The following is a 21,250-nucleotide window of genomic DNA, read 5'->3' as shown; positions in this document are numbered from 1 at the left end:
ATTTTTTGATTAGGTTGTTTGTTTGTTTGTTTTTTATATTGAACTACGTGAGCTGTTTGTATATTTTGGAGATTAATCTCTTGTCAGTTGCTTCATTTGCAAATATTTTCTCTCATTCTGAGAGTTGTCTTTCCATTTTGTTTATGGTTTCCTTTTACTGCAAATCTACAGGAATCAAGACAATGTGGTACTGGCACAAAAACAGAAATATAGATCAATGGGACAGGATAGAAAGTTAGGAGATAAACCCACACACCTATGTCCATATGATCTATGATTTCGCAACATACAATAGCGAAAAAGTCTCTTCAATAAGTGGTGCTGGGAAAACTGGACAGCTACGTGTAAGAGAATGAAATTAGAACACTCCCTAACACCTACACAAATATAAACTCAAAATGGATTGAAGACCTGTCATGCCAGACACTATAAAACTCTTAGGGGAAAACACAGGCAGAGCATTCTTTGACATAAATTACGGCAAGATCTTTTTTGACCCACCGCCTAGAGTGATGAAAATAAAAACAAAAATAAACAAATGGGACATAATTAAACTTAAAAGCTTTTGTGCAGCAAAGGAGATCATATTTATTTTTAAAGGGACTCTCTCACTCCTGGACCAAAAGTCCTATGTAATTACGAGGTATTGTGGCTGCTGCTGTTACCTACTGAAGGATCTGGAATTAAATCTATTTTAGCTTCTCCTGTTAGAGTCAGGACGGCCTGATCTCAGGATGTACGTGAAGTGCTGTTTTTAACATTTTACAGACAAGACTTGGGCACTCCAACTAGGGCTGCAGATTGAGAACTAAGTTATTATGATATTAAGTGTCTCTCAGGGAGACAAAGAAGCATAAGAAACTTTCTGAGAGCTGCTGTTTGGGGTTGAATTGAACCATCTGGTATGTTGGAGCCCTGGCCCCCAGCACCTCAGAACTTGGCCTTGTTTGGAAATATGGTCTTTGTGGATGTAATCAGTCAAGGTGAGGTCACGGTGGAGCAGGGTGGGCCCCTAATCCAATATGAGTGTGTCCTTATAAAAGGGGAGATTTGGAGACAGGGCGGGTGCCGTGTGAGGATGGAAGCAGAGGTGGGGGTGATGCATCCCTAAGCCAAGGACCAGGGAAGGTTTGAGCGGCCTCCAGAGGCTAGGAGGATGCCTGGACCAGCTCCTCCCTGAGTCTCAGAAGGAAGTAACCCTGCCGATACCTCAGTCCTGGGTTCCTGCCTTTAGAGCTGGGACAGCTGCGTTTCTGATGTTTGAAGCCACCATCACAGTCAGTTCTAAAATATTTTCATCTCCCTGCTTAGAAACCCATTATATATATTTGCTCAGTTGTGTCTGACTCTTCGCTTGGTGGACTGTAGCCCACCAGGCTCCTCTGTCCATGGGATTTCCCAGGCAAGAATACTGGAGTGGGTTGACATTTCCTCCTGCAGGGGATTTTCCTGACCCAGGGATCAAACCCGCCTCTCTTGTGTCTCCTGGATTGGCGGGTGGATTCTTTACCACTAGCACCATAGACAGGCCTCAGGGCTTTTGCATGTGCAGTCTCTGCTGGAAAACTCATTCCTGAAAGAATCCACACGATGAAGTAAGGGACAGGTCCAGTCTCTGACTGTAAGGGAAGGAAAATCCTCTCCTTTGCTTCCACAATCACAGCTCGTCTCCCCAAACCCCCTCCCGACCCCTTCCCCCTTCATTTTGGTTTCCTGTTTCTCCTTTGCTCTCTGCTGCAGCTGGTCTGTTCGTTCAGGGCCTCCTTGGGTGGCTCCAGGGTTCTCAGCCGGATGGGCGGTGTGTGCTCTTCTCCCGAGCCTGACCGAGCTGTGTGCTGGGGGAGGTTACGGGCGAGCACACACAGGGGACACGGCTTCCACGGTGAGGAGGCGCCTAAGCATGAGTCATGAGCCCTGGTGCAGGCACGCGTCATCGGCCGTGGCTCCTGCGTGCGCGGTGCGCAGAAATGTGCTTCTGTTTAGGCATCCCCAGGTTTCCCCCCGGGAGGGTCTCACCCATCTGCGTGGCCCCCAGCAGCGGATGGGAACGCCTGTTTCTCTTAGGCCTGCTGACACCGTGTGGGTGTGCGTCTTCACTTTTGCCAGTCTGGAAGGTGAGAGATGGTCTCAGCATTGTTGCTGGTGTTGTGGTTTCGTTGACCCTCTTACACCTTCTCTCTCCCTCTAATAAAAAGCTTTGTTGAGATACAGCAAAAATTCACCCGTTTAAAGTGCACAATTCACAAAGTTGTGCAACCACCACAGTCAATTCTAGAATAGTCTCATCTCCCCCAAGAGAAACCCCTTACCCTTTATCTCTTCTCCGTACCCCACTCCATGCCCCCCACCCCCAGCCCTGAGCAACTCTGTCTGTGTAGATTTCTCTCCTCTGGACTTTCACGTAAATGGAAGCATAGAACATGTGATCTCTTGTGACTGGTTTCTTTCCCTTACAATAATGTTTCTGAGGTTCATCCATGTTCTAGTACAGTCGTCCCTCGGTTTCTCTGGGGGGACTAGTTGCAGGACGCCCTTCCAATACCAGAATCTTTGGATGCTCAAGCCCCTTGTATAAAATGGCACAGTGTTGTCATCCAACCGATACTCATCTTCCTGGATACTAGAGATGATACTTATGGTACCTAATATGATGTAAATGAAGATGCAAATTCAGGTTTTGCATTTTGGAACTTGAATTTTTTTCCTAATAATTTTGAGCCGCCACTGGTTTGATTTGTGAATGTGCGACTGATGGATGGGGAGGGCCAACTAGCTGTGTGTGTCTGTATTGCTTTCCTTTTGTGGCTGATCAATATTCCAGTGTGTGGGTGATTGTACATCATTCTGCTTATCCCTCTATCAGCCGAAGGATATTTGAGTTGTTTTCAGCTTTTGGCCTTTAGGGATATTGCTGCCATAGACATTCATGTTTAAGTTTCTGTGCTGCGGTGGTTGTTCAGTTGCTCAGTTGCGACTTGCAGCACGCCAGGCTTCCCTGTCCTTCACCATCTCCTGGAGCTTGCTCAAATTCATGTCCATTGAGTCAGTGATGCCAACCAACCATCTCATCCTCTGCTGTCCCCTTCTCCTCTTGCCCTCAATCTTTCCCAGCATCAGGGTCTTTTCCAGTGAGTTGACTCTTCGCATCAGGTGGCCAGAGTATTATATCTTATTGTAGCTTTGACTTGCATTTCTCTAATGACTAATGTTAAGCATCTTGTCATATGCTATTTAGACATTTGTAAATCTTCCTTGGAGAAATGTCTATTCATATCCTTTGCCAAAGTTGGGATGTCTGTTTATTATTGAATTTAAGAGTTCTTTATATATTCAGGATACAAGTCTCATCAGATATATGATTTGCAAATATTTTCTTTCATTCTGTAGGTTGTCTCTTCACTTTTTTAGTGGTTTTTCTTTTGAAGCAGACAAGTTTTTAATTTTGATGAAGTCCAATTCTGTTTTTTCTTTTGTTACCTATACTTTTAGTATCTTATCTAAGAATCCTCAGAACACCCCAAGTGACTTATGTATTGGTAGTTTCATATTAATGTTTTAATGAAGTCAAAAACCCTGAAGGGAGGGCGAAAGAGTTGAGATAAGGCCATTGTCAGATGTAAGTTTCCTAAATCTGCAGAAATTCCTTTTTTTCCCTCATATTTGCTTTCCCATGTTTTCTAGCATTGTTTCCTCAGGGAGATGGGCTTTTTGGGTCAGTCTTTTTTTTTTTTTCATGCAATAAACTAGATGAGATGGTTGGATGGCATCACTGACTTGATGGACGTGAGTTTCAGCAAACTCTGGGAGATGGTGAAAGACAGGGAAGCCTGGCGTGCTGCAGTCCATGGGATGACGAAGAGTCAGATACGACCGAGCAACTGAACACAAACTCATTCTTTCAGCAAGCCTTTGCTTAGCACTTCCCGTATATCAGGATCTGGATTGGATGCATAAAGTATCAGTGCCGCTTTCTGAGACCCCCACCCACACTTGTTGTCTGGGACTTGACGTTCACCCCGGTGCCCGATCGAGACCCCTGAGATGCAGGTCTTCCTCACAAAAGCGTGGAGACCCGTGGACATGGGGTTGCACTCATTCCAGGCTCAGGCCTCCTCCTGGGCAGCAGGTGCTGGTGGCTCCTTGTTGAAGGAGTTGATGATGCCCAGAGCCCCGGGATCCACTGAGATCCTGCCTCTATTCCAGCGTGAGCTTGAATCCTTGACTCACATCGACCTGCATTGTTACTCCTGTGTTTTCTGGGCAGGATGCCCGGAGAGGGAAGCGGGGTGAAGCTGGTCCGTCACATCTGTTGCAGAACTGGAACCCGGCATAGCCCGAGGTGCGTCCGAGGAACCGCAGCACTGACCTTGTCTGCCCTGGGGTCCCCGGGAGACCCCTGGACGCAGAGCCAAGCAGGGGATGGCGTGGCAGCCGCTCTGGAAAAGGTGACAGCCATCCAGGTTCTACTAAGGCCCTCTCAAGACATTTCTCTTGGAATGTGTGCTCAGAAAAGCTGAGCTTCTATCTAGGAACTGATTTCTTCTCTATGTAAAACAGAACAATCTGTACTCCATTGTGCTTTATTTTTCTTGGTGTACAGCAGTGACTCAGCCTTGGCTGCTCATTAGACTCACCCGTTGTTGTTATTGTTTAATTGCTGAGTCGTGTCTGACTTTTTGCGACCCCAGGGACTGTAGCCTACCAGCCTCCTCTGCTCTGTCCATGGAATTCTCCAAGCAAGAATACTGGAGTGGATTGCCGTTTCCTTCTCCAGGGGATCTCCAGCATTGCAGGTGGATTCTTTACTGTCTGAGCTACCAGGGAAGTCCCGGGACATTTTAAACTCCCAGGACCCAGCTGCAGTAATTTAAATCCATTAAATTAGAAACTCTGAGATTGGACATTGGGGTTTTGTTGTTTGTTAATTGCCCAGGTGACCTGCATCTGGGATTGAGAGCCAGTGGCTACAGGACATTTGGAACCAAAGGTCCCGTTTGACTTTAGTTCTCGCCTGCACACCTGCTTTCTCTGTTTCTCTGGCTTTAGTTTTCCATCCTGGGTTGTTTCTCATCCTGATATCTCTTGGCCAGTGGACAAGGAAGGTGGCCTTTGACTGAAATATGGCCTTTCCTGGCTGTGGGCTCTGCCAAGATGCACATTTGTGATGTTAGCAAAACACTCTGCCGAATGAATGGATGAGTGAATACAGTAATTAAAAAGCAGGAGACTAAATGGAGTTGCAGTGAGGTTTTATCTCCAAAGTGGCATTTTATGAAAAGCAAGTTTGATTTGAGGAAGAGGAAGAGGTACATGGAAAAAATGTAAGAAGAGTCATGTTATGAAAACCCTCAAGGGGCTTCTAGACATCCGCCGTATATTCGACTCCTGGTATTTATGTTTAATTTCATCTTAAAACTTTTATTTTCACTTATAGCAATTATTTTTTTTTAAAAACATTTTTTCTTTGAAGTTGAAGTGCTTGTTCTTTATTTTTTTAATGTCTTTTTGTTGTGGGCCTTTTTTATTTTTATTTTTTTTAAGTCTTTACTGGATTTGTTACAATGTTGCTTTTGTTTTATGTTTTGGTTTTCTGGCCTGAGATATGTATGATCTTAGCTCCCTGACCAGGGATCGAACCTGCACCTCCTGCATGTAAGGTGAAGTCTTAACCACTGGATTGCTAGGGAAGTCCCTATGTTTTCTTGATAAACACAAATCACTGGCTTCCTTCTTATTCAGTGATTGTTGTTGTTCAGTCATGTTGGACTCTTTGAGACCCCACGAACTGCAGCACGCCAGGCTTCCCTGTGCTTCACCCTCTCACGGAGTTTGCTCAAACTCCTGTCCATTAAGTCAGTGATGCCATCCAACCATCTCATCCTCTGTCGTCCCCTTCTCCTCCTGCCCTGAATCTTTCCCAGCTTCAGGGTCTTTTCCAATGAGTCGGCTCTTATCAGGTGGCCAAAGTACTGGAGCTTCAGCTTCAGGATCAGTCCTTCCAATGAACATTCAGGACTGATTTCCTTTAGGATGGACTGGTTGGATCTCCTTGCTGTCCGAGGGATTCTCAAGAGTCTTCTCCAACACCACAGTTCAAAAGCATCAGTTCTTCAGCACTTGGCCTTCTTTATAGTTCAACTCTCACATTGATACATGACTCCTGGAAAAACCATAGCTTTGACTAGATGGACCTTTGTTGGCAAAGTAATGTCTCTGCTTTTTAATACACTGTCTAGGTTGGTCATAGCTTTTCTTCCAAGGAACAAGTGTGTTTTAATTTCATGGCTGCAGTCACTATCCGCAGTGATTTTGGAGCCCAAGAAAATAAAGTCTGTCACTGTTTCCATTGTTTCCCCATCTATTTGCCATGAAGTGATGGGACCGGATGCTATGATCTTAGTTTTTTGAAAGTTGTTTTAAGCCAGCTTTTTCGCTTTCCTCTTTCACCTTCATCAAGAGGCTGTTTAACTCCTCTTTGTTTTCTGCCATAAGGGTGGTGTCATTTGCGTATCGAAGGTGATTGATATTTCTCCTGGCAATCCTGATTCCAGCTTGTGCTTCATCCAGCCCGGCATTTTGCATGATGTACTCTGCATATAAGTTAAATAAGCAGGGTGACAATATGTAGCCTTGACGTACTCCTTTCCCAATTAGGAACCAGTTCTTTGTTCCATGTCTGGTTGCTTCCTGACCTGCATCCAAGGTTTCTCAGGAGGCAGGTCAGGTGGTCTGGTATTCCCATTTCTTGAAGCATTTTCCACAGTTTTTTGTGATCTACACAGTCAAAGGCTTCAGCTTAGTCAATGAAGCAGAAGTAGATGTTTTTCTGGAATTCTCTTGCTTTTTCGATGATTAGGGTAAATTTTTACATTAGAAATGAAACAGAAAGAGAGGAAGGGAAAGTGTGAGGGGATTTCCTTAGCTACCAAAGAGCTGGGAAATAGAGGAAATGGGTGAAATGAGTGGATCTGGAAGAGGGGAGAGACACAGAGGAGGGCGTGGATGGGTATGGAGCCAAAGCCAGGGTGGTGGATACACTGATATGCCCAGGACCTCACAGGGCGGGGGAGGAAGGTGGAGGGCAGCAGGAGAGGCCACCTACCTTTTAGGGTGACCCTCTGTCCTGATTTGCCTGGGACCAAAGGGTTTCTAGAGATGCGGGACTATCTGTTTTAAAACCAGGACAGTTCTTCTGGGCAAACCAATGCTGGTTTGCCCAAACCAAGAGCACCTACTGGTTGCCTGGGTACTAATTTTTGTTTGGTGGCATTGGGGACAGGAAGAGGCAGTGCAGGAAGTGTGACCTGGCTTCCAGTGACCCGGATTTGAAGCTCCAGTGTCTACAGTTCTGGGCATACCTTTACCTAATCTGTTGGTTCTCGGGGAAGGATGCCCCAGACAGAACCGTAGTGGGGAGCGTGGGCTGTGAAGGAATAGGGGTCCAGAGGAAATCCACAGAGAGAGCAGGGCGGGAAGCGTCCTGTTCCGAGGCAGTAGGCTTAGGCCTTTATTTATTTGTTTGTTGTTATTTATATTTTTTGTTTTTTTGTCTGTGCTGCATGGCCTGCAGAATCTTAGTTCCCCAACCGGAGATCCAACCCATGCCTCCCGCAGTGGAAGCACAGAGTTTCAACCACTGGACCACCAGGGAAATCCCAGCTCTTGGGCCTTTTAGACAAAAATTCTGTCTCGAGTGTGTTTTTCCTAGACAAGCCCTTGCTTGAAGGGCGGACTTTGCCTTTTCTCTTTGTGTCTGCCTCACCTGTGTGCCTGGTATACCAAGTGTCCAGCGCGTACTTGTTGAGTTCAACCCAGCCGAGTGGAGGTCTGACATAGACATTAAGCGTTATGAGTAGTTACAAAAGGATCGGCGTAGCCTTACTTAGGATATCCTTGAGGGGCTTCCCTGGTGGCTCAGTGGTAAAGAATCTGCCTATCAACGCAGGAGACACGGGTCCAATCCTTGGTCCAGGAAGATCCCACATGCTATGGAGCAGCTAAGCCTGGTTGCCACAGCTACTGAGTCTGTGCTCTGGAGCCCGGGACCCGCAGCTGCTGAAGCCCGCACGCCCTAGAGTCCACGCTCTGCAACAAGAGAAGCCACCACAATGGAAACCCTGGCACCACAACTTGAGAGTAGTCCTTGGAAAAATCCTGAGCAGCCACAAAGGCCCAACACAGCCAAAAATAAATAATTTTTTAAAAGGTGTCATTGAGGATACAACACATACAAAGTATTAACACGTAGAGAATAGCATGAAATGAATTTGTTGAAGAAAACCAAAGCTGTGTTGTGTTTGGGTTCAGGGCTCGCTCTCAGAGGACCCCTCAATCCAAATGGATTCAGATAGCACAGCAGGGCGAGCAAGCCATGCAAACCACTTGAAAGTACAGTAATTTCTACTGAGGTTTTATAGGAATAGAGAGTAGATGCAGAAAAATAGAGTGTGTCGGCCGAATACCCTAGGGTGACACATGACTCTAGCCTCAGCCGTGAGCAACGGCAGACGCGCATTTCTCTCCCATCTCTGCGTCCAGCACGGGCAGCCATGGCTTCCAGTTTGTTCTGGGAACCCAGGCGGAAGACGCGGTTCCTGTCTGAGTCCTTGTCATCAGAGGGATGAGGGGCTATCAGAACTCCGGACAGCTCCTGAAGCTTCCCTGGGGAGGGACACAGCAGCATTTCTGGGAAAGGCAAGCTGCACGGCTGGCCTGCTGTCCATGGTGGGGGCTCCACAGGGAGGCGGCTGTGATGTTAGCACGGGCTGGTCACAATTTCGAGAGCACTGGCCACGCATTATGAGTTAGTGCTCTCTCCCCTGGGATTCCAGTCTTCTGACGTCACACGCTTGTCTGCAGTCTATTTCGCACACCTGATGTAATGCAACCACTGTAACCCAAGCACATGTGTACCCTCTTAGAATTTGGATGTGGGATTCAGGCACAATGACACGTAGTGGGAGGCCAACTAGGACACAGTGCAGCCTGTATTGGGCGCTTTGGCCCTAGCCTGTTACCAAAGCTTCCAGCTCAGAAGTTTTCCCCGTCTTAGAATATTATAAAGATTCAGGATTGAGGGCCATTTACTGCACTGCCCGTGAATAACCAAAATCTAAGTGCCCGTTGCTTTGTTGTTGCTGCTCAGTTGCTCAACGCGTCCGACGCTTTGCGACCCCATGGACCGCAGCACGCCAGATGCCTCTGTCCTCCACTGTCTCCAGGAGTTTGCGCACATTCAGGTCCATTGAGTCGGTGATGCCATCCAACCATTGCATCCTCCGCCGCTTGGTTTGAATTCGGTCAAGTGATTGCCGCTTAGTTTGCATTAAATCAACACTGGATTCCTTCTTACAAGGAAGACGCAGACTTCTGACTTCATATTTCCTTTCTTGGGGACTTTGTGACTAGGAGGGCCCCTGAGCGGTCTTCTCCCTGTGCTTGCTTGCCCATCTTTGCAGTGAGGTGCTGGACTGCACCATAGGCTCTTAATTAGGGTGTGTCTCAGTCCCCCCGTTCTCAGCCCCAGACATTCCGATTCAGCGGTTCTAGAGGGGCCCTGGGCAGCCATGTTTTGAGAAGGCGCCCCTGCAGACCCCGATGTGCCCTCTGGGGTAGGGGCCGTTAGACCAGGGACTTAGCTGGGGGTGGGCTCCACCTCCCTTCCAGCTCCCAGCCATGGGGGAGGGGGTCCTCCGGGCTCAACCTGGGGGTGGGGAGGGGGCCGGACCACAGCATCAGGCTGAGGAAGGCTTGAGAACCAGACCAAGGGTGTCATTTCTTCCCAGCCCCCTCCCCAGCCTTGCGTGTCGCTGAGGCATGAAGTTTCCGGGGAGACAAGGCCTGTGATGGTCTGGAGGCTGAGGCTCCGTCTCCTTGGGCTCTGCTTTCCTGTCTACATGGAGGGGTCTGTGTCCACCACGCACCTGGCACGTGGCGGGGGCAGCGACCGCAGACAGAGGCCAGACTGGGCTTCGTGGTTCATGTCATAGAGCCTGCGAGGGCGGCCCCTGCTGCTGGCTGCCCCCCGTCCCCGCAGCACCCGCGTGTCGTTTGGGTGTCCACATCCTGGTCACTGAGCCTGATGATGACGTTGGGCCCCCGAGATGTGACCTTCTCCCTCCTCGTGAGCAGGGCCGTCGGGCGGTGGGGAGACTGCCATGGGTCTGCCCCAGCCCCACATCACAGGGGGTGGACGGTGAGCTGGGTGGTCGGGACCTCGAGGGTGGTGGTCGGGCTCCTTCCTAGAGAAGGTGGAAGATGAGGAGTCTCTGGAAATGAGAGCAGCTTTAGAAGCTAAGTGTGAGGCAGGAGACAGAAGAATCCGATCAAAGCTGTCATTGTTTGTGCTGTTTGATTCACAGAACCCAGCATTAGGCTACTTCATGTAGAGCCTTTTTCATCAACTATGAGTAGGTGCAGCACTTTGGGGAATTCCGTGAAAGGGTCCCCCCTCCAGGACTTACCTGCCCCAGTATCCCAGACTCCACCTCTGTATTAAATGATGCATGGCCACCCACTCCAGTATTCTTGCCTGTAGAATCCCCATGAACAGAGGAGCCTGGTGGGTCCATGGGGTCACAAAGAGTCGGACATGACTGAGCGACTAAGCACTTAGTAAGTGGTGACTTATCCTCAAGGCCTGAGAAGTGGACTGATGGTAAAGCCAGCGGTGCCAGGCCCGCACACGTGTGGTCGCTGAGTCATCGCTTGGCTCTGAGACTGCAATTGTGTCTTTATAAAGGAAGGGACTCTGGGCCAGGTTAAGTAGGAGGTCACTTAAGGTCGCAGAACCAGAGAGTGGGGAACAGATCCGACTTCGATCCCGAGGCCAGCAGGTCCCCACACCTCCCCTTCCCTCTCCACCCCATCTCCCGTCCATCCCCCTGACCCCGCAGTATAGTACTGACCTCTTTAAATAGCTGAGTTATGTTCTGTTTAGGAAGACAAGGAATTCAGTCAAAAGAGACCACAGGGTGAATGGTTCCATTTATAAGAAGTGTTTAGGGATTTCCCCGGTCATCCAGTGGTTAAGACTGCTCCCAATGCAGAGTGTTCAATCCCTGGTCAGGAAACTGGGTCCTGCATGCTGCAACTTAAAAAAAAAAAGATACTAAACACGGGAACGAAGATCTGACATGCCGCAACTAAGGCTTGGCACAGTCAAATAAAAAGGAGGGGTGGCACTTGGGTGCCCAGTAATTGACTATTTAAAAAAAAAGAAGTGTTCACAAGTGGCAAGTCCACCGATACCCAATGTAGATCCGTAGTTGCTGTGGGCTGGGGGAGGAGAGGAGTGTGGGAGTGACCCCTAGTAGGCACGAGGCTTCTTTTGGGGTGATGAAAATGCTTTAACATTCATTGTGGTGGTGGTTACACAGGTGTGTGAAAGACTTAAGACCAGTTATCGTGCACGTAATTGGCTGAATTGTATGGCATGTGAATTCTATCTTAATAAAGCTGTGAAAAAACGAAAGAGCAAGTGGGTGACTGTCCTGGGGCTGCCGTAACAAAGCATCACAAACCTGGGGGGGCTCGGAACTGCAGACATTTATTGTCTCCCAGATCTGGGGTGGGAAGTCTGCAATCAGGTCATGGGCGGGCCATGCTAGGGGTGGGCAAGACCGTGCTAGGGAACGTCTATTTCAGACGTCAGTCCTAGGTTCACGGCGGTCGTCTTCCCTCTCTACATGTCTGTGTGCATGCATACTCTGTCACTTCAGTCGTGTCTGGCTCTTTGCGACCCCAGGGACCAGCCGGCCAGGCTCCTCTGTCCATGGGGATTCTCCAGGCAGGAATACTGGAGTGGGTAGCCATGCCCTCCTCCAGGGGATCTTCCTGATCCAGGGATCGAACCTACATTTCCTGCAGTTCCTGCATTGCAGGTAGATTATCTTTCGCTGAGCCACCAAGGAAGCCCTACATGTCTGTATCTGTGTTTGAATCCCCCTTTTTATAAGGACACCATCATAGTGAACTCGGGCCCACCCTACGCTCTCACTTTAACTTGATTGCTTCTGTAAAGGCCCTATTTCCTAATAAGGTCCTGGGGGTCAGGGCTCCCACACATCTTTGAGGGGTATGAGACTCAGTTCCATATGATACATTCTGAGAGACTTCTTTTCAGTTCAATTCAGTTCAGTTGCTCAGTCGTGTCTGACTCTTTGCGACCCTATAGACTGCAGCATGCCAGGTCTCCCTGTCCATCACCAACTCACAGAGTTTATTCAAACTCATGTCCATTGAGTCGGTGATGCCATCCAACCATCTCATCCTCTGTCGTCCCCTTCTCCTCTCACCTTCCATCTTTCCCAGCATCAGGGTCTTTTCAAATGAGTCAGTTCTTCGTATCAGGTGGCCAATGTATTGGAGGAGATCAGTCCTTCCAATGAACATTCAGGACTGATTTCCTTTAGGATGGACTGGTTGGATCTTCTTGCAGTCCAAGGGACTCTGAAGAGTCTTCTCCAACACCACAGTTCAAAAGCATCGATTCTTCAGTGCTCAGCTTTCTTTATAGTCCAACTCTCACATCCATACATGATCACTGGAAAAAACATAACCTTATCTAGATGGACCTTTGTTGGCAAAGTAATGTCTCCGCTTTTTAATATGCTGTCTAGGTTGGTCATAACTTTCCTTCCAAGGAGTAAGCATCTTTTAATTTTATGGCTGCAGTCACCATCTGCAGTGATTTTGGAGCCCCCCAAAATAAAGTCAGCCACTGTTTCTTCATCTATTTGCCATGAAGTGATGGAACCGGATGCCATGATCTTTGTTTTCTGAATGTTGAGCTTTAAGTCAACTTTTTCACTCTCCTCTTTCATTTTCATCAAGAGGCTCTTTAGTTCTTCTTCACTTTCTGCCGTAAGGGTGGTGTCATCTGACTTCTTTTAAAAGTGTTAAATGTGTTCTAAGTTTCAGCTCAACTTTTAGTGTTTATTCCATTTTTAGAAAAATTAATTGACAGGGAATCTTTGTAGCCAACAAATCTGGGTACACGAACCTTCCTGTTCCTACATCTTTCATAGGAATGCCTGCAGGCAGGGGCCCGGGGGCGGGGAGACGTAGGATAGCAGCATCTGGTTTAAAAGGATGAGGAAGGACATAGGGAGATGAGCCCAGCTTGTCTCAGAGAAGGCGTGCTCGAGGACCACGGTGACAGAGGGCGCCCTGGACAAAAAAATTGTTTTGTGCCCAAGGTGATTTGTGTTGGTTTCAATTAGTTCAGGAAGACGGGGGCCTATTTAGCACTAGCCTGGCCTTCCACCACCACCTGAGCAGCCCAGACCATCTGTTCAGCAGTGCCTTTGAGACAGTTTGAGGTCACAGGCTTCCAGAACTGGAGCATTTGCCTGAGTCTAGCCAAGCTCAGCCTGTCAGCCCCTTGACTCTGGATGAGCCAAGTCTGCCTTCTGGCTTCAATGGAAGATCTAGTTTCTGGAGCCTTCCTGAGCCTTCCAGAGCCTTGGCAGCACGTCCAAGATGTATTAGTTGCCCAGTGGTGTCCTACTCTTTGCTACCCCGTGGACTGTAGCCCACCAGGGTCCTCTGTCCGTGGGGATTCTCCAAGCAAGAATACTGGAGTTGGTTGCCATTTCCTTCTCCAGTCCAGGGACCAAAGAGGGAGCCTGACCAAATGCCAGGACCCTCCAGGGCCTCTGTTCACTTGCTGCTTCTTAGCTCTCCGCCTCAACCTTGCTCCTTGCATGAAGTACTTCTGTTACGGCTTCCATCCAAAGCAGCCACTTCCTTCTGGACACTATTATGGTGGCCACTGTCCACACTGCATGAGGTGCTGCAACGTTATTCCTTGTCTCCATGACCTTCCTCCTGGCCAGGACTGAGGTCCACGAGACGGGGGAGTCTCGTCTTCTACTTGTCTTGTGTCCCAGAAACCCAGCCTGAGGCTGACATGTGTTTGAGGGTCCCCTGGATACTCATTGTGAGGAGGGGGGAGGGCCTTGGCGAGATGGAGCTAGAGCTGTGGTGGACGGTGGAGACCCCCTGCAGATGGGGGTCCTTTGCGAGCCCATCCTGTGTGTTTAACTGCAGAGGCAGAGAAGAATACGGGGGGCTTCCTTAGTGCCACGCTGCTCCCGTGAAGGTGAGCACGCTGTCCTCCCGGACGGCGGCCCCCCCGCGTCTCAGATCTGAGGAGCTTCCTCCTCGGTCAGCAGTGACCTGGATGAAACATTCAGGTGGAGACTTGCTGTGTTCAGAATCGTGTGGACTCCCCTGGAGCCCTGGGCTCGAGATGCAGGCGGGAGGAGCCTGCAGGAGCCTGGGAGGGAGAGTCTCTGTGGCCGGCGGGGGTGGGGGTGGGCTTCGCGAAGACCCCCGCGAGCCCAAGAGGCCCGTGCCGGCTGTGACGGGCAAACGCCTGAGCCTGTGTCGCCTGTTCACCCCCCAGTCCATCCGCGCTCCTTTCGTGTGCCTGGTCCTTTCTGGCTGCCAGCAGGAATGGCAGATCCTTCCCCGTCTACCCTGCCCTCTGCACCTTGCACACCTGCGCTTGTCTGGACTGAAATTAGGGGAGAGGCCACTGCGGGGCCGTGTGAACAAACCCGGTGTTCCAGCAGGCGGGGCTGAGCTCCTTCTTGGCAGGTGCAGGGGGTCAAAGTCCAGAGCACCCGAGTCCTAGGCCTGGGCCTCTGGGCACCCAGCCACGTGGCCTCGGGCAAGTCCCTGCCCAGTGTGGGCATGCAATTTGGAGCTTGCATGCGGTGCGTATGTTAGTCTCTCAGTCGTGTCCGACTCTTTGTGACCCCATGATCTGTGTCCCGCCAGGCTCCTCTGTCCATGGAATGCTCCAGGCAGGAATACTCGAGTGGGTTGCCATTCCAGTCTCCTGGGGATCTTCCCAACCCAGGAATTGAACCTGGGTCTCCTGCTTTGCAGGCATATTCTTTACCAACTGAGCCCACACCAGGGAAGCCCGGAGCTTGCACATGTTCCTCATTACTTGATGGTGGTGACCCTGTGATCCGGCAGGTGATGTGCTCCAGACGCAAGCGCTGTAACACGTGTGTGTGTGTGTGTGTGTGTGTGTGTGTGTGTGTGGTCAGTGCACTTCCATGGAGGAGGGCCTCAAGCACCCTGCTCGATGTTCACGGCTCAGGGGAGCTTGTGACCCAGGAGCACGTCCCCCTGTGGGGCTCCAGGGGTGAGTCTAAAGACCTACGAGAGTCCAGGACAAGGCTGTGAAAGATGGAGAGACTGTTACCCTTTGGGGTTGGGGTTGGTTTGTTTCTGGTTCCTCTCCATTAAGATCAGGGCATGAGATCCCGCTGATTCCAAATGTCTTTGCAGTTCAAGAGTTCTGGAACTGCTGGTTCTACCTGGATGGAGGTATCAAGGGAGTGGCTGAGTGGCAAAAGGTTCTGAGCCAATTTGGCTGCTTAGGAAACACCTGGGGACTTTGATAACTATCAGTGGCCTCTGGTACTGGAGGTGGATAGGGCCATGTGTTCCCCTACCACCCCCATCCTGGCAGCCTCAGTGCCGGGTGATATGTTACAATGAGAGGAAATCTTTGATCTAAGTTTGCTAAACCCTTACGGATGGTTAGGAACTACCTACTGCAGCTCAGAGGCAGTCCTGCTGCCCTTCAGTAGATTCACTCTGAGCAGAACTCAGAGGTGTCCTTGGGGCGGGACTGGCCGACCCAACAGCAGAGTTCAAGCATCCAAGGCCCAGGATGTGGGCATCGTGGCCTCGAGGGCTGCGGGTGTGTGTGTGTGTGTGTGTGTGTGTGTGTGTGTGTGTGTGTGTGTGTGTGTGTGTGTGTGTGTGTGTGTGTGTGTGTGTGTGTGTGTGTGTGTGTGTGTGTGTGTGTGTGTGTGTGTGTGTGTGTGTGTGTGTGTGTGGCGGGGGACTGGCTGGATTCTCTGACTGCGTGTGTGTGTGTGTGTGTCTGTGTGTGTGTCTGTGTGTGTGTGTGTGGCGGGGGCGGGGGACTGGCTGGATTCTCTGACTGCGTGTGTGTGTGTGTGTGTCTGTGTGTGTGTGTGTGTCTGTGTGTGTGTGTGTGGCGGGGGCGGGGGACTGGCTGGATTCTCTGACTGCTTTTCTCCAGGCTGCTGCAGCCCATGCCGGCCTCCTGAGCCAGCCCTTGCCTTGACACCACTCATTTTGCCAGTGAGAAAGAGCTTTAACCCTCCCTGAGCTGATTAATATGTCCTCTGCCATAGATGTCACTAAAGATGTTCCAGGTCCCAAGTGGCCCTCTTCTGCATGTTGATTCCTCATTGGGATATTTTATTTTACTTTTTTTGAAGTAGAGTTTATTTACAGTGTTTCAGGTGTGCAACGAAGTTGTTGTTCAGTTGCTAAGTTGTTTACAACCCTTTGCGACCCCATGGACTCTAACCCACCAGATCCTCCTGTCCATGGGATTTCCCAGGCAAGAATGCTGCAGTGGGTTGCCATTTCTTTCTCCAAGAAAGTGATTCAGATATAGGTAAATACAGGTAGATATATGTATTCTTTTTCAGATTCTTTCCGTTATAGGTTATTACAAGATAACTGAGTATATCATAGTTCCCTGTGCTAAACAGTAGGTCCTTCTTGTTTATCTATTTTATATAAGGTAAGTCTTTCTTGTTTATCTATTTTATATATAGCAGTTTTTATCTGTTCATCCCAAATTCTCAATTTATCCCTCCTTCTTTGGTAACTATCAAGTTTAGTGTTCTGTGTCTGTGGGTCTATTTCTGTTTTGTAAATAAGTTTATTTGTACTATTTTTTTTTAAGGATTCCACCTATAAATGATATCATATATTTGTCTTTCTCTGTCTGACTTACTTTACTCAGTAGGATAATCTCTAGGTCCATTCCACATAGCTGCAAATGGCATTATTTCATTCTTTTTATGGATGAGTAATTCCATGGCATATATATACTGAATCTTCTTTATCCATTCATCTGGTGATGGATGTTTAAGTTGTTTCCATGTCTTGGCTATTGTAAATAGTGCTGCTATGAACGTTGGGGTGCATGTATATTTTCAAATTAGAGCTTTCATCTTTTCTAGATACATGCCAGGAAGCGGGATCACTGGTTCATATGGTAGCTCTAGTTTTTTGAGAAACCTCCTTACTGTTCTCCATAGTGGCTGCACCAATTGACATTCCCACCAACAGTGTGGGGGGCTTTCCCGGTGGCTGTCGGGAAGATCCCCTGTAGGAGGGCATGGCAACGCACTCCAGTATTCCTGCCTGGAGAATCCCATGGACAGAGGAGCTGGTGGGCTGCAGTCCCTGGGGTTGCAAAGAGTCAGACACGACTGAGTGACTTGGCACACATGCAACAGCGTGGAAGAGTTCCCTTTTCTCCACACCTTCCCCGGCATTTATCATTTAGACATTTTGATGATGGCCAGTCTGATTGGTGTGAGGTGGTACCTCACTGTAGTTTTGACTTGCTTTTCTCAAATGATTAGCAATGTTGAGCATCTTCTCATGTACCTCTTGGCCATCTGTAAGTCTTTTTTAGAGAAATATCTCTTTAGGTCTTCTGCCCATTTTTTGATTGGTCAACTGGGAAGCCACCAAACTCCCCTAACGTATTGCATAGTGAGCAGATGCAGGAGCGCTGGCCACAAGCTGTGTGTAGAAATGGGGTTCCAAAGTCAGATGTCACAGCACTAACATCCCTGCTTGATCTAGAACATCTCAGATGTCATTGCAGGTGGATGGCCAAGCCAGTGCCATTCCAACACCATGCCATACCAGTGGATGGCCAAGCCAACACCAAGCCATCACCATGCCCTGCCAGTGGATGACCAGGCCAGTGCCAAGCCAACACCATGCCTTGTCCCCTCTTCTGGCCCCCCCACTTCCGAGTGAAATACAAGTGTGGTTAGTGCAGCCAGGAGCCAGGCCCTTGGCCGAGGTTGGACCTTTTTTCCTTCTGAAGCATCTGACTGACGGGCTGATTTTTGGTTGTGCCAGGCCTCTGTTGCTGCACAGGCTTTCTCTGGTTGCGGTCAGTGGAGGCTGCCCTTCACGCGGTGCACGGGCTTCTCCTTGCAGTGGCGTGTCCTGTTGGTGGAGTACAGGCTCTAAGCTCGCGGCTTCAGTAGCTGTGGTGCACGGCCTTGGTCGCCCTGCGGCATGTGGGATCTTCCTGGAGCAGGAATCGAACCTGTGTCCTCTGCATTGGCAGAGGGCGTGACACACAGGCCCAGCGCCGGGCAGATCTGGACTCGGGGCTGTGGGTCCCTTTGCTGTTAGGGCAGGGGTTGCCCTCCTGCAGTGGCGCCCGGTCACAGGACTGAGTTTGCACGCAGCGTCTTGAGTTTCAGACTCACAGCCCAAGATGGAGTGGGGCGCGGCAAAGGGCCTGTGTTAGATTACAGAACACTCAGACTCTAACCCTGGGCTGTCTCATCGGGGCTGGGTGGGGGCGCGCTGACGCGTGTGTGACATGTGTCTCCAGCCTTCTGTGTCCCTTACAGGGTGAGGCGATGCTGTGCCTCATTAGCGATTCTCTGGCCGCATCCCTTACGTCGCTTGCTTCTTGGACGTCGCCGCGGTGGTTTCCTCACAGCACCACGTGGCCCTGTCTGAGCAGCCTGGACGAGACGCCCCGCCTCTTCTTGTGCACTCACGTGGCATCTGGGCCTCCTCTTTGCTGCAGATGCGCCTTGTGCCAAAAGCTTTTTTTGCAGTTCAGATTTTCTTTGGGATGGACTCCTCAAAGGGGAATTCCCGACTTGAAGAGTACAAGCTAATTCTGCTTATTTTTAATTGCACATGTCATAGACCTATGCCACAGAAATGCCAGGAGATTCAAATGACCAAAAGTAAACAGATCAAAATGGGGTGGGATGTGAACCTGTCAGGACTGCAGGGAAATACACCGGTCACTGAGTCCCGGTGTTGTCACTGGTTTGTCGGTAACCTTGGCGTCTCAGCCTCCCTGAACTGCATTGTCCTTATTCGTACAATAGGTAGGGTTTTACCCAGTTACCTCTTGTGCAGGTTGAGATAGCTAGCCCTTGAGAAATCAGTTCCAAGAGACAGGCCAGGTCATAACCTATAGATGCTGGCGAAGCCTGTGGGGGATGGTGAGGTCCCCTGAGGCCCCTGGGTGACAGGTCAGCCCAGCCCACAAGGTCGGAAGGTTGGATGGCTGGTGGGCCTGGCCCAGCACCCTGGAGACCCTGAGTTTGTCTGGTAGGTCATACGGAACTTGTGTTTGGGGAGGTTTGCTTACTTTTTGTTTTGGTTTGTCCTTTTGGATCTGGTGAGGGTGCTGAGAGTAAAGTTTGGAAAGAAGTGTTTAGGGGGATTGATTTGGGGGCAGTGAATCGTGGGGTGGGGGAATGGGAGACAGGCAGGAATATTCCGGAGACCGGCCGTGGGGCTGACTACAGTCTTCCTGGGTCTTCCGGCCTTGCCAACATGGTCCCCTGGGGCTCCTCCTTCCAGAACGCTGACCTCTACCCTCTCAGGAGAGTAGGTGGAAAACCTCAGAGTCTGAAGAAGTGTGAAGGGTCAGTGGAGATTTTTGGAAGCGAGAATAAACACAGGTGAAGACATTGGCCATGTCTGTTTTGGCACCTTGGCGGCCAGAGCAGAGTGGCCTGTGCCACTCCATCTCTTAATGAATATTCCAGGTTCCTGAGACTCGGGCTGGCTGGTGATCAGAACTGCAGAGAGTCACCCGCGCCCCGTAAGTCATTCACAGGCGCTTGCCTCCAAACGTAGCAAACCTTTGGACATTTTTGGATGGGGTAGCCCATTTTCCTGCCATCGCCAGCTATTCCAAGCAAAGCTAATTAGGCGTTTTTGCCTCAAGCTTGTTTGTATGCTTTGGAATAAAGCACACAGAAAATAAAACAAGCCCAGCTCACCCCGTGAGGCTAGTTCCAGAACCAGCTGGAGAAAATATTGTGATTGGCCGGGTCTCCAGGGGACCCCTCGCCCCCGTGCCTGGGGAGGGGTGGCCGCAAGGCTGGCTCCGAAGTGACCGAAATGGCACCAGCTTTTTGCTAAACCGTGAGTTTACGCTGCCCTCTGGTTCCAGAAAAAAAAAAAAAAAAATCCCTCCCACCCCAAGCCGATGCTTATTTTTGTCCAAATGCTTGCTCACCCGTTACCCCTCCAGCAGCCCTGGGAGATGCGGGGAGCAGGCGTGTTCCTTAGACTGTTTTCTCAGAGGAACGGGGCCTGGGCTGCGGTCGCGGAGTGTCCATGCTCAGGTCTGAGATGGCCTGGACGTCCTTCCGGGGACACCAGTGTGACCGCCACCAGGCAGAAGGCTAGTATACTTGTGATCCCTGGAACAGGAGCTCCCCCGGCACACGGGGGAAGCATGGGCGGGTGAGGAGGCAGGAGGAGCCTGGGGAGAATGTGGGCAGGAGCCTCCCCAGTGGTTTCTGTGGGAAGGAGCAGGCGGGGCAGGTGAGCAGGCAAAGGGTTGGTGAGTTTGAATCACTTCAGCTCCGGGTGGGGGGGGTACCTCTGGGTGCAGGGGCCGCCCCCTCGTTGTCTGGTACCTGCTGGAGGTGAGAGCCGCGGAAGAGGTGAGGGGTGTGGGCTTGGCGTCTCGCTGGTTTTGACATGAAAGAGGGGAGTGGTTTGCTGACTCTAGGAACTGGTGGAGCCCTGGGAGGGCCATTCCCTCCAGGGTCAGCCAGGCCCCGGACCTCAGAGCATCAGAATGACAGGGAAGCAAGTAGACTCGGTTGATAACCTGGCAGGGACCACATGGCCTGCAGGTTGTGGCTTTGCAGCTGGTCTGGTCAGGGCTGGAGCTCTGGGGTTTCCAATGGGAATTCCACTTGCAGGGCCTTTCGGAAGGGCCTCTGCTCTAAGTAGGGGAAGGGACATTTGGTTCGGCCTGGAGGTGTTTCATCGACTAAGAGGCTCCCCAGGAACAGAAGGAGGATTCAGCATCCGTCTACTTGCCAGAGAGAAATAAAACCGGCATTGTCCGTATCCCGAGGGCAGGACCCCCCCAGGGGCCCAGGTTCCTGGAGCCATGGTGCAGTTCCGCCCCCCCACCCCGAAGGGAGACAAGAGCCCTGCAGGGGCTGCGCTGGGAGCGGACCTGGAGCTCAGGGCCACCGACTGCAGCATCCATCGGCAGTTTCCCCCGCCTCCCTCCGTCCGCTGCCTGTCTTTTTAAAAGACCTGGCTGAGTCTTCCCTCCCTCTCCCTGGACCAGGGTAGTGAGGAGTCGCCTCCCTGCATGCTCCCCCCACCCCACCCCGACGCCGCGGTGGTCATGACAGTTTGCTGC

At 50.4% G+C, this 21,250-nt stretch overlaps 1 protein-coding gene across 5 annotated transcripts in view; it reads left to right on the top strand.

The window, feature by feature from the left end:
- The window catches only part of PRKAG2 (protein kinase AMP-activated non-catalytic subunit gamma 2), a 293,387-nt gene that overhangs the window by 35,617 nt on the left and 236,520 nt on the right, over positions 1 to 21,250 (top strand). For 3 of the 5 annotated variants that reach the window (XM_043873273.1, XM_043873271.1, XM_043873270.1), the window contains exon 1: positions 20,111 to 20,266. The exons of the other annotated variants lie outside the window; for them this stretch is intronic. In XM_043873273.1, the coding sequence (XP_043729208.1) occupies positions 20,126 to 20,266 (141 nt within the window). In that variant the 5' untranslated portion in view covers positions 20,111 to 20,125. Of the gene's footprint in view, positions 1 to 20,110; positions 20,267 to 21,250 lie in introns of those variants that run through there. 5 annotated transcript variants of the gene reach the window in all.

The sequence above is a fragment of the Cervus elaphus genome, chromosome 18, assembly GCF_910594005.1.
Source record: "Cervus elaphus chromosome 18, mCerEla1.1, whole genome shotgun sequence".
NCBI lineage: Eukaryota > Metazoa > Chordata > Mammalia > Artiodactyla > Cervidae > Cervus > Cervus elaphus.
This window is presented reverse-complemented; position numbering and strand designations above follow the sequence as displayed.